The sequence below is a fragment of the Meles meles genome, chromosome 11, assembly GCF_922984935.1.
Source record: "Meles meles chromosome 11, mMelMel3.1 paternal haplotype, whole genome shotgun sequence".
Classification (NCBI taxonomy): domain Eukaryota; kingdom Metazoa; phylum Chordata; class Mammalia; order Carnivora; family Mustelidae; genus Meles; species Meles meles.
The window spans coordinates 90,645,426-90,658,273 of record NC_060076.1 but is presented as its reverse complement, the minus strand read 5'-3'; the positions used below and the strand labels follow the sequence as shown (position 1 = coordinate 90,658,273).

Here is a 12,848-nt window from a genome sequence, read left to right as displayed (position 1 = left end):
AAATACCAAACTCCAGGGCGCCTGGGCGGCTCAGTGGGTTAAAGCCTCTGCCTTTGGATCAGGTCATGATCCCAGGGTTCTGGGATTGAGCCCCGCATCGGGCTCTCTGCTCAGCAGGGAGCCTGCTTCCTCCTCTCTCTCTCTGCCTGCCTCTCTGCCTACTTGTGATCTCTCTGTCTGTCAAACAAATAAATAAATAAAATCTTAAAAATAAATAAATAAAAGGCAAAAGATTTATACTATCTGAAGAGAAAAGAATTTGCCTTATAATTTATAGGAGATTTCAAAAACCTATATCCTACAGAAGGCAAAGTCAAGCTGCATCTAATATATGCAATGAGAAGGGTGCTCCCCTGGTCGCTGTAAGGTCAACCCGCTCTTCAGTTTACGAATACAGGGATATCAAACCAAACGTGTCCATCCCAAGATAACCCCGTGATAAGGAGGGGTGCTGGAATTTTTGCACAGTTTTCTAGACTACACTGGAACTATGTCTTTCAATCTCTTTCAAATCCATTTGGGCTGAAAATTTAGTACGGAATTAATAAAACTGGTGGGGCGCCTGGGTGGCTCAGTCGGTGAAGCGTCTGCCTTCGGCTCAGGTCATGATCCCGGGGTCCTGGGATCGAGCCCCAGCTCGGGCTCCCGGCTCAGCGAGGAGTCTGCTTCTCCCTCTTCCTCTGCCCCTCCTCCCGCTTATGCTCTCTCTCTCTCTCTCTAATAAATAAAATCTAAAAAAAAATTGCCCAAACTGGCAATCTAAAAAACCAACAACAAACAAAAAACCAGTGATGACCTGAAGATCCCCCCTTAGAGAAACATAAGCAATGTGTTCTTTGAACAACCTTGCCAAAGAAAAAGAGGTTCTTTACTTTTCTTTTTCTTTCTTTCTTTCTTTTTTTTAAACTGGTCGTTTTCTCAGCTGTTGATCAGCTTGTACAAAAAAATCCGAATTGGAGGTAAATGCCATGCTTTCCCAGTAGGAGCAAATAGGTTCAGGTGGTTGTGAGGGCTTGTCCTACAAGCATACTGAGGTGCTTAATCAAAAGGCAAAAGACAACAGAGGGCCCCGGGGGATGGCAGAGAGAAAGGGCAAGGACGGGCCCTTCCTCCCCAGGGGTCTTGCCTCATTGGTGGGTTTTGTCCCTACCAGCCTCCTGCCCAAGGGGCCAGGCTGTAGTTCTGCGTGCGCCCTACAGAGGGCGGTATTTATAACACGACCCAGCCCCAGGCCTGGGTTGCACCTCTGGGGAGAAACCTGGGAAGAAGCGAGTCCTGGCTGAGCCTCATGGTGCCTCTAGCAAATGCTTCCCAAGGCCCTGGCTTGGATCACTTTCAGAGGCTTTCTGGGCTTGGGATGGAAGATAGCCGCTAATTTATTCATTTTAATTAACGCCAGCCCAGGAAATTCTTTAAAGAACAAAGAGGTCATTCTTAATCCTCCCGAGACAGAAGGTCACTGTCGGATCTCATGCACTCGGCTTTCTGTAATACCTCATTTTCCTCCTCGTGCTCCAGGATGGCCTGCAGGAACGCCCTCCGCTCGTGGCTCGAGGACTTCTGGTCAAACATGCCCGCCTGGATCACCTTCTGATCCACGTTCAGCTTGTACTTGGCGGCGGCGAGAATCTTTTCCTCCACGCTGTTCACGGTGCACAGCCTCAGCACCCGCACCTCGTTCTGCTGACCGATGCGGTGAGCTCGGTCCTGTGCTTGCAGATCCTGTGCGGGACAAGGACAGGCCGTGAGCGGCAACCATGCCCATGAGTGGCACCCGTGCCCATGAGCAAGCGGAGCCTGCCCCAGACGGGAGGGAGGGCTATTTCACCACCCGCACGCATCAAAGATTCTGCTTTCACTGCTCGTTCCTCCCTAACGGAGGGAAGCTGGGCTCCACGGAGCTCCATTCACCATCAGCGTTAGTCCCCAGCTAAACAACAAAACAAAACTCAATACATTTGATGTCAGAATTAGGACTCTGGTATTACCTATAAGTGACCTTAAATTGGAAGAAATCATGGACGCTGGTATCAAGTGTTCAAGGAGATTTTTTTTTTCAAGAAGATTTTAAAAACAGTCATGAATTACACACACATACACACGCACACACCCACACACATACACACACACTGTACATACAGGGGTTGCTCAGGGGACAGATCTCCTGGCATCTAAACCCACCAGAGACACAATCTTCAGTTTGGGGAATGAAAAGGATTGCTAGTGTAATACACATTTGGGGGGCAGAAATCTGGCCGTGTGTATCAGAGGTGTGAAAAAGGTTCCTTGACTCCCGAAACTGTACTTCCGGCAACTTATCCTATTTTAACAACCATGGATATGTACCAAGATTTACAAATAAGGGTGTACCTCTCGCTGTTAAGTATCATTTACAATTTTTGAAAAGCAGAATTAAATAAAAAATCAACAACAGATTAGTTAAAATAATTAGTCTTTGTAATCTTAAGTACCACATACTATATACTGTATAGTACCATACAAATCAACTAGAAACTTAGTGTGACACAGAGCTATGGCAAGTAAAAACTACAAGCTACATAAGTAGGTACAAGAGGACCCAGACCAAGGAAAGGCAGGAGGGGACATGCCATCGATATTGACATTCCCAAGTAATGAGAGAAGACTTACTATTAAATTTTCCTCCTTTTATGTTTAAATGGTTTAACTTTTTTTTTTCTGCTTTAAACATATATTACTCTTAGAAGAAGAAAAAGGTTTTAATGAAATCTTTTGATCAAAACCTTCCCTAAACCTGAGGCCAAGTTACCTGGTTTTAATGCTACAGAATAAAACCTTCTCAGTCCGTCACTTTTACTCCTTCTGGCCCAGGCGACGGTCTCTGCGCCCATGCTAAGGAGTGATTTCCATGCGTCCCCCTTAGACCTGTTTACATTTTTAGGCCAAAAGTCGGTCCCTTGTGTCCCGCATCCTGATTTCACACAGAGCTGTATTCCGCAGCTCTAAGCTCATCCCCTGGACCGCGTGAGGTTCCTGGTCGTGCATGTGCCACAGGTGACAACGGGTCAAAGTCCACCCAGGGGACCCCCCTCCCCACCGCTGTCTTCGCTGCAGGGACCTCTATGATTAAAAGACTAATGAGGGATGCCTGGGTGCCTCAGTCAGTTAAGCTGCTGCCTTCGCCTTAAGTCATGATCCCAGCGTCCTGGGATAGAGTCCTGCATCCGGCTCCTTGCTTGGCGGGGAGCCTGCTTCTCTCTCCGCCTCTGCCTGCCACTCTGCCTGCTTGTGCATTCTCTCTCTCTCTCTCCCTCTCTCTCTGACAAATAAATAAAAAACTAATGAGGCAGGGCGCCTGGGTGGCTCAGTGGCTTAAGCCTCTGCCTTCGGCTCAGATCATGATCCCAGGGTTCTGGGATCGAGCCCCGCATCGGGCTCTCTGCTCAGCGGGGAGCCTGCTTCCCTTCCTCTCTCTCTGCCTGCCTCTCTGCCAACTTGTGATCTCTCTCTGTCAAATAAAAAAAATAAAATCTTTAAAAAAAAAAAAAGACTAATGAGGCAAAAATTGTTCCTCAGAAGATGTCTGAATAATGTCAAATATCGGACAACTGACCCATGAACGCAGCTAGCACCCATCCAGATCAGATGATTTTCCAAAGAGGAGAAAGTGAGGTGGGTAAGTGAAATCCAAAGTTGGGGAGCAGGAGGCAGAGGCCTAAATAATCATTTGGAAGACTTGGTTCAACCATTCTCTCAACGCACTCTCAGCAGCACGGCGAGGCAGCGACCGAGGCAGTGACCGAGACGGCGAGCTGTGTGCTGGCAGCCTCCGGTTATCCTCTAGAACGGGGTCAGGGAACTGCTTCTGCAACGGCCCAACAGTTAAGTTTCTATGAATAGTAAAAATTCCAGGCTGTCTGGGCCCAGAGCAAACACTCAGCACCTGTTCTCACCAAAAAACGGATCATCATCTTCTTTTTCCCCCATATTACATTTTTCTACTTAAAAATGAGGGAAAACCATTCTCAGCTCACAGGTCTTACAAAAGCCCCCAGGTCTGAGTTTGCTGACCTCCACCCTAGAAGATGCTGACAAATCACAAAAATATTGCGATCCGGGTGACAGAAGACGATGACAGGCAAGGAAGCAGAGGGCCTGGGGCATCTACAAAGGGGGTCTTAAGTCCATGAGTCCCTGCCAGCGGGCCGCGATGAGGGGTTCTGTTGGGTTTTGTTTTGTGGGGCTGGCAGTGGTGTGTTGTGTCTATAAAGCCATTTATCTATTTGGAAAGCAGCAAAAATTAGTGTTTCTAGCCTGAAGCAGTTTACAGAATGTAAGCCTGTGCGTCTCTAAGTCAAAATGGGGAGGGGGTGTCCGTGGTGCTGTTACTGGATGGATTCGTCAGTACTTCTGAGGTCTTAGGGAGGAGGCGCTTCATCACGCTAAGCAGATGTGATTGTACCTGAAGACAAGAACCTAGTCTGAGAAGAGGGCCTCCCAGGTAACAGTCTGAACAACTCAACTCCAGCTCCATGGGCCAATAGTAAGGGCACCAACCCATGTTTCCAATCCACAGTTTGGAAATGAGAGCCTCGGTAATCCCGCAGGATTTTACTGCTAATGCCACAAGCGTGTGTTCTAACTTTACTTCTAACAAGAGCCCCCAGCGGCGACTTGTATGCCTCTCTCTTCTTCAGTCTGTCAACTTCTGTCGAACAGAACCACGATTTGGTCCATGTGCCTTAATTTTGACTCAATGTGACAAAGAATTACTACAAATGCCTTTTTTTTCCCCCAGTGCATGCTAAAACCGAGATGGTAAAAAGAGCTCCACAACTTTCACCTTGGGGACCATGCAACCTTTATGCAGGGGTACAGCGTGGAAAGGGCCCAAAGCCAGGATTCACAGCCAGACAGACACGGAAAAGCTGTTACTGACTGGTTTCCTTACGTGGAAGGTATTCCGAGAATTCGGTAAGAAATTTGCGAACTGCCTTGTAGCATCCAGCGGAGTTTGCTGCTTAAATGAAAGTTAGTTCCTTACCTTGTATATGGAAAATCAATATCACTCAAAGATCACTGACTTCTGAAAATGAAAAAAAAAAAAATCTGCCCAAACTGATGGCCACATTTAAGTGAGGACATGAAAAATATGTTCAGCCCAGTTCCCCAAATCAGGGGGCAGTGAAATCTACCTACGGCAGATAAAAATGTTTGGAGAAATATATGGTCCACGGGCCGGGAACCTGTAGTAAATTAGACCAGAGGAAGTTTGAGGTCCTGGTGTTTTGTTGCCCAAGTTTTAGTTCAAATACAGGGAAAGGTGAATGAATTGTTCTGGAGTTCCCCCTTTAGTTAAGGGTTGTAAGCTGGTGTGTGTGTGTGTGTGTGTGAGTGTGTGTGTGTGTGTGAGTGAGAGAGAGAGAGAGAGAGATGGGGGAGAAAAGTGGGGAGAGTCAAAGGGACAGAGAGAGAAGGAGAGACAGAAGGGGGAAGAGGGAAGACAGGAGAGAGAGGCGTGGAGGGAGACAAAGAGAGCCAGGCACGGACGGCCCAGCATCCTTTCCCTGGTAGATCAGCATGTCTAGAGGCAATGAATGCCCCAGCACTTGGAATCCACTGTGCCAACGCAGGCGGAGAAGCCACAGATGTATTTACCTCCAAAGACAAAATCCAGCGAACCCTCCAATCACCTAGAGACAAGCTAGTATTTCTTTTTTCCCCTCTCAGGGAAGAGTTAGGCAGCAGATGTAGGGTGATATAAATCACCCTGAACTCTCCAGGGAGGAGAAGAATCACAATCTCCTCCCCTAGATGCCCAGCCGAGCCTCAGCGCCCGTGGGCCTGCAGCCACTCTCAAAATGTGGGACGGATGCTGAGTTCCCAACAGTGAACAGGAAAACTGCAGGTCTACCACTGGAATAAGAATTCCACCTGTGCCCGGGGAATGCAACATGGGCTATAACAATATATAAAAAATATTAAAATATTTCCCAAAGACTTAGAACTAATATACTCTGTGCTGGTGGCTCCCGAACCCTTTCCAAGGTCCAGACATTTCCAGAGAAATGTTCTTTACTGCACTGACATAGAACGGCTGAGGGGCACTGCAGGGGTTCAGTGGCCATGGCCTCCCCGAGGCTTGGAATCACCGGCCTGAAATCAGTGGCCCTCAGCTAGGAGAGAAATGACGCAGAATCTCTGGGGAGCTTTTTGAATGTCTCCACAAGTCTGGGAAGCACCTGCAAAACTGGGTGTGGGGTGGCAGGGAATGGGAAGCAGGCGTGTGTGCATTTTTAAAAAGCTCTCTCATCGTTCTGTGCATCCCACGACCATTCCCTGCCCCAAGTGGTCCCCTAAGCCTTTTCGTCCCAGTCTGCACAGTGACCCCGTGAGATGACCGCTCGGCGTGTTTGCAGGGAGGAAACCGAGGCGCAGCCTGCGGCCCGGGTGAAACTGACGTGCGCCTCCCATTCCTATGGGAGACCTGCGGTTTTCCGTCTACTGTTTTGAACTCACATGTGCTCCAAAATGAATCAAATCCCGGCGAACATCATTCTACCCAATTCTGCACGAGCAGGCGCACCACCTCCACAGGTCAGAGGCAACCCCAGGAGAGCTACAAGAGACCCATTTTTGGGGCGTTTTCAACCATCAAAGCACACCTCTAAAAAGGAGGATATTGACGCGTATATTGACCTGGCTCAAAGAACTCGGTAGTAGATGCTCCGGGGGACGGTCTTTGATGGCGATTTTAAACAAAACACACAGACTAAAAGAAAAACTACTAATTGTATACAAATATACTAATTGTTTGACCCTCAGCAACTACAGCTTCTGGGGACTTGTTTCCTTGCCTGGAAAGGTGCATTTAGTGACATCGACAACCTTACGGGACTGGGAAAATGGAATGAACCAATGCCCGCAAAGAGGCCGGCACAGAGTTGGGTCTAATAAATGTGAGTTGTTGCTGCTTTTGCTTCAGAGCTTTTGTGATTTATCCTGTAACCAAACACCCATCCCAGGAGATGGGCTGAAAATGGAGCAGAAATGGAGTTTCTGGATCCCCACACTGGAGCTTTTCAAGGCACATCGAAGGCATGTGGACGACGTCTCACTACCTACCCCCGAGGGAGGCAAGCGGACAGCCATCCTGATGTGCACGGCCGTGTCCCCTCTAGAGCAACGGCTCCTTCAGAAATCCGTTCTTCCCCACACATGTGAACAATGACACCGCCAGTCTTTCAGCCCCCGTAGTCCCAGAAGGGACACAGGGCACCCGTGTGAGAGACAGACAGACCTGGTGAGGATTCCAGTCGCTGTCAAAGATGACCACGGTATCCGCTGCCTGCAGGTTCAAGCCCAGGCCGCCGGCTCGGGTGCTCAGCAGGAATATGAAATACTGGGACCCGGGCTCGTTGAATTTCTTCAGCAATGCAGCGCGGTCCTCAGACTTGGTGGTGCCTGGGGGTAGAAGAAAAGTAAATTTGCCAGTGAACTCCCATCCGAGAATGGCACCGAGCTAGAGAGATCGGCCGGCCTCCTGGAGAAACAGATGCCTTAGTGAGGTAATCCGCTGAGGTTTTGGGTTTTTTGCTTTTTGAAAGGAACTTCAGACATTCTGCAATTAAGAGAGAGAGAGAGAAAGAGATTTTTCTCAAATCAAGAAGGAACACTGTCGGGGCGCCTGGGTGGCTCAGTGGGTTAAAGCCTCCTTCGGCTCGGGTCGTGATTCTAGGGTCCTGGGATCGAGCCCCGTGTCGGGCTCTCCGCTCAGCGGGGAGCCTGCTTCCCATTCTCTCTCTCTGCCTACTTGTGATCTCTCTCTGTCCAATGAATAAATAAAATCTAAAAAAAAAAAAAAAGAAGAAGGAACACTGTCTACTACCCATTGTTTCAAAATGCTGGGTTTAAACACTTAGGACTGTGTGCCTTTGTAACGCCACAAATTCTAGAACATTCTCACATTAACCTAAAACTTAACGAAAACATTTTCTAGATTTCTGTGCTTTAAAACACCAAATAATTTTTAAAAGCCCACCTACCAACACACACACACACACACACACACACACGCACACACGTGCCTACGAACATTATTGTATTGGTTTAAGGCAATCTCACCAAAGGGCATTTAGAGGGAGAACTTGTTGATGCCAAGAGGGTGGGGAAAAAAAGGGAAACCGATTTCCACTGCATTTTACCGTTTGGATTGCTCCTGAGCGTGATCAAGCTGGGAATATTTCTATCCCGATGAGCAAGACCCGAAGCCACAGTAACCCCATGGGTACCCGTACACACACGTGGAAGCTCGTCAGGCTGCTTCGCACGGGCACATTCTGCTGAGTTCACAGGGTGCGACCTGCGACCCAGCCCGGTGGTGGCATATAACCCAGGGGACCGGAAAGGACTCCACAATGGGGGTGGGGGAGTGGGAGGGTGAGCGGAGAGCGCCAGACCCCAGAGCAGGGCGCTCAGGGGCAGGGCCTGATGTCCCCCACCTGCCTCCCAAATTAGCCACTCAGACACCCGTGTTGTAATGTCTTTGGGGGAGGGGGGCACTGCTGCAGAGTTTTGAGAAAAGCTTTAGGCTGTTGGGAAGCAGAGATGCACGTCTCAGGATAGCCCCCAAACATCTGCTATACAAATATTATTTCTACGTGGTGTTCTTGTTTTAAAGATTAAAAACACACGAGCAACTTATTTCAGAGGATTAAAACATTTAGGTGAGGACAGTTTAGGAAATCATGTTACCCTGAGGGTCCAATACCCAAACAGGGGAGGGGGAAGGGTTGGGGAGGGGAGGGAGAGGGAGAGCTCTTCTTCCTGTGAATAAAAACGGTAAGTACCCTCCTGAGGAGGAGGGGAAAGAAAAAAACAAGCCCAATTCCCCATATATAGCAAATGGGGATTAGGACCAAGGGGCTTTGGGGGTTCTCCTCATTAAACAAAGCAGCGTTCTGGAGAGCTCATTTTGCTTTCTAAATGAGATTTCCAGTTTACCCACCTGGTCAAATCCTGCAGGGAGAAACAGCAAAGAGTTCAGACTTTTTTGGCGGCGGGGGCAGGGGGGAGGCACTAAATGTGCCGAGTGAGGTCTCCACTCTGTGGGGCTCTTTTTTTTTTCCCCCTCTTTTCATGTCAGAGTTGGCTTTCTGAGACCACAGTGACCTCTTTGTTCGAGATCCTAATGGCAGACGAGCTCCGTGGTGTCGTGAAGCCGGCTCGCTGCTGGCGTCTCTCCAGGTGCAAGCATTAAAACAAAACGACTCGCGTGCAGTCACCGCTCACGTGATTTACCTCCGCTTGAAGCCAGAGAGAAAGTCCCAGAAACAACGGCAACGGCAAAAACGTCTCCAAAGTGAAGGGAAGGAGAAGTTTCCAGAGACAAGGACGTCCGTTTCGGGACAGCAGGGTACAGTGAGGTGACAAGTTTGGTTTTAAATCCACTGAACCAATCGGCTACCGGCCCCATGATTAAGCTATAAACTAAAGGGGCTCGGGGATATGCCTCCTGGGGATGAAAATAACCCTACAGGCAAAATAAAGCACTGGAAAACAAAAGAAACACCAAAAGGACTTGGTCAAAGGAGTTTTCGGGTCCTCCTCCGCCAGATAACTCAAGCAGAGACCAACCGTGTATCTGGTATGGATGCATGCTAAGTAGCTGGGAACATGATGAAAAATCTGTGATTAAATTACTTTTCATGCAAAAAAACGATGACCTTTCTAATGACGAGGTTCAGAATTTGCTGGGTTACCATTCCCATCAGTCACAGGTCCCCCAAGTCAAGATCTTTGCTCTTCGTCAGCAATCTTGGGGAGAGCGCCTCAGGGCGACTCAAAGTGCTGTCGGTTTACCCCCAGGGCAATAAATGCTCCTTGCACGCGGCACAGGACCTCACACGCCCAGCAGCAGCATCAGTCCCACGCTCTGTTAGACTTCTGAGGTAGAACGTAACCAAGAACACAACTAACAGCAAGTGCGATTGTGTTGAAAGTTGCAGAATGTGCCAGAAGGAACACGCTGCCAGGCTTTCATGATTACTAATTTTAACTTAGTTTAGCTGCTTTGGGAAAATTTCGTCTCCTGGGATGTAGCTGCACCACTTGGTCTCACTCAAAAATCATTTCCAGGGAAAACAAAGACTATAACGGGAAGGTGTGGCCAAATTTGTTCACGCAACCATAATCTTTGCAGGGGGGAAAAATCCGTTTAGCTGTCACTGAGTGATTCCCCACCCCCCAAGGCCAAAAATCTGAAACCTCAAATTCAGCAACGGAAATATGACGTCATTTTAGCAAACGGGGGAAGAGGCAGGTGGCTGGAGGCTGGGGCATCTGCGAGTGTGGAGACTGATCGTTTGCCCATCGATTCTCTCCGGCGCCTCCACAAAGGGCTGCTGTTTCTTGTGGGCGGAAGCCTGTACTCTGTTCTCAACTCCACTGGTAACATTTTGTTACGAAGCTTGTCTACCTGTTGTCTCCCCCAGCCTAATGGCGAGGGCCCCGATGACAGGAACACAGCGGCTCCATTCAGCTCATACCTCGTTTCAATTCATCATTTTTAAAAATTCTGAGTAAGCTCGAAATCATTCCTGAAATGTCGCCCCCAGGACAGCAGCCTGCGTGCCTGGAGAGGGGACGTAGCTCCCTGGTCTGCTGAAACTGATTCTGAACTAAGCGGGAATCTGAGAGATCGAGGTTAGAACCTGGCTTCGCCGCTTGCGTCATGCGTAAGTTTGCGCGTGTTTTAATTTATGCATGTCTCTAATTTATGCGTGTCTCTAAGCCTTTGTTTTCCCATCTGTGAAATGGGGATCCTATTCATACCTAGGTAAAAGGGGGCAAAAGTAGCCTGTTTGCCAAGAACATTAAATCAATGACGCACGTGAAGCGCCTTGCTCGGTAGCCCACATGCAGCAGGCATCCCGTCGTTACCTTTTATGACAATTATTATTAGTAATAAATGGAGACGGTCCGCCAGCAACAGCAACCTGTGAAGGAGACTCTCTCAAGCTGGCAGGAAAACACGACAGAGATTTGTTTCAAGGAAAGCACTTCTTGCCAGCTTCCCAGACTCGAATACTCCAAGGCTGCAATCCGCCAAGAGGGGAGAGGCTACAGGAAAAGCCACACAGTGAAATAGCAGCTAAGAGGGACGCCAGGATGCCCCTCACCTGGGCAGCTGGGAAGGCAGGCTTGCCCTTCGGAGGGCTGCTGACCTTGCCCCTCCCGGAGAAGGGATGGGAGAATCAGGTCAAAAGACAAAGGACGAGACGCAGTGCGGGAGATTTGCCAAAAGAGACAGACTGCGGACGGGAGAACGGTGTCACGAAATCAAGAAGGGACACTGACTCAGTCGTGCATCTGTGTGCAGTGACTTCGGAGGGGAGACGTAAAAAGGTTTTTCAAAATCAAGTCCGTCTGAGGTATAATTAGTTCAAAAATTAATAATACCCTAGGAGGTAGCCTTACCCCCTACGCCATAAAGAGAATTCATTTAAAAGATAAAATATTTAAAAATATATTAAAAATACATATACATATAAATATATGTAATTAATATAATATATATTGCATAATATACAGATATAAATTAAATAATATTAAACATATAGTTAAATATATAAATAAAATATATATAAAAATAAATATTAAAAATAAAAGACACGGAGGGCAAGACTGAGGTTAGTGTGCGTCCAGTTCTATCTAATTAGTGGCAACCAGCGGGACAGAATGTTGGACTGAACGTAAAACAAAACCTTTTATTTATTTATTTTTGGTTTTGTTTTTAGTTTTCATTTTTTTTTTTTAAAGGAGGCTCTACGCCCAGTGCAAAGCCAAACAAGGGGCTCAAACTCACACCCCCTGAAATTAAGACCCAAGCTCAGATCAGGAGTTGGACGCTTCACCGACTGAGCCACCCGGGCGCCCAAAACAAAACCTTTTAAAGGAACATAAACTTCTAAATTTCCCATGGAGCCGTAACTTGAAGACTGCGTCAGACAAAAACAGAGAGTAGTAACACCGTTCTATTTTGTGTGCAAGGGACTCCATAGGGTCCTGGCTGAAATCTGCTCTTATTCCCACGCACTGCTCTTTGAAAGTGTTATCCCCTTGCCACAACATGGGGCATTTGGTATCTTTCAGCCTCGAAAATAATAGGGCCGGTATCCAAATCATACAGTACTTTTAGAAATAAATATCTCTAAATACGTGTTTCCTTCCATTCATATTTTTTTTACACTCTTACTCTCTTGAGAGAGAGAGGGAGAGCAGGGGAGGAGCAGAGGGAGAGGGAGAAGCCGGCTCCCCCGAGCCCGATGTGGGGCTCGATCCTGGGACTTCGAGATCATGAACTGAGCCGAAGGCAGATGCTTAACCAGCTGAGTGCCCTCCCCCCCAATTCACAGTTTCTTACTGATTTTCCAAAAAGTGAAATATACCAGGCAAATCAGGCAACTACTTCCCGTAGTTTTATAAAATCCAGGACACAATGGGGCCCTATCTCTTAATGCAGCATGGAGATATGTTCTACTTAGGAGAAGAAAGAAGCTTTAGCGAAAATTCAGCATCATCCTAAATGAATAAGTACAGTGTTACCGAAGAGAGGAGACACAGGCTTCATCCCTTTAAAATACGCCGCAACAGAGAAAGCTCAGGGCTCATCAGAACATTCCGCAGGGTGCGTAGCTAACCCACCATCCCGAAAGCAGAGAGGGCTTTTAAATTTTAACTTAGTTTCACTGAGTTTAATCGCGGCACTTATCAATGCCTCCAAGTCCACTTGCGCTGGCTTGTCCGGGGTTGGGGGGAGGGGGAGGCAAACAGCTATGCCCGTGATTTCGGCTTATTTTAAGCTGGAG

At 47.9% G+C, this 12,848-nt stretch overlaps 1 protein-coding gene across 9 annotated transcripts in view; it reads right to left on the bottom strand.

The window, feature by feature from the left end:
- SMARCA2 (SWI/SNF related, matrix associated, actin dependent regulator of chromatin, subfamily a, member 2) overlaps positions 1 to 12,848 on the bottom strand; it is a 179,600-nt gene that overhangs the window by 83,541 nt on the left and 83,211 nt on the right. For all 9 annotated transcript variants that reach the window (XM_046023940.1, XM_046023944.1, XM_046023941.1 and 6 more), the window contains 2 exons: positions 7,280 to 7,443; positions 1,495 to 1,722 (listed from right to left, as the gene is read on the bottom strand). In XM_046023940.1, coding sequence (XP_045879896.1) covers positions 1,495 to 1,722; positions 7,280 to 7,443 — 392 coding nt within the window. The remainder of the gene's footprint in view (positions 1 to 1,494; positions 1,723 to 7,279; positions 7,444 to 12,848) is intronic.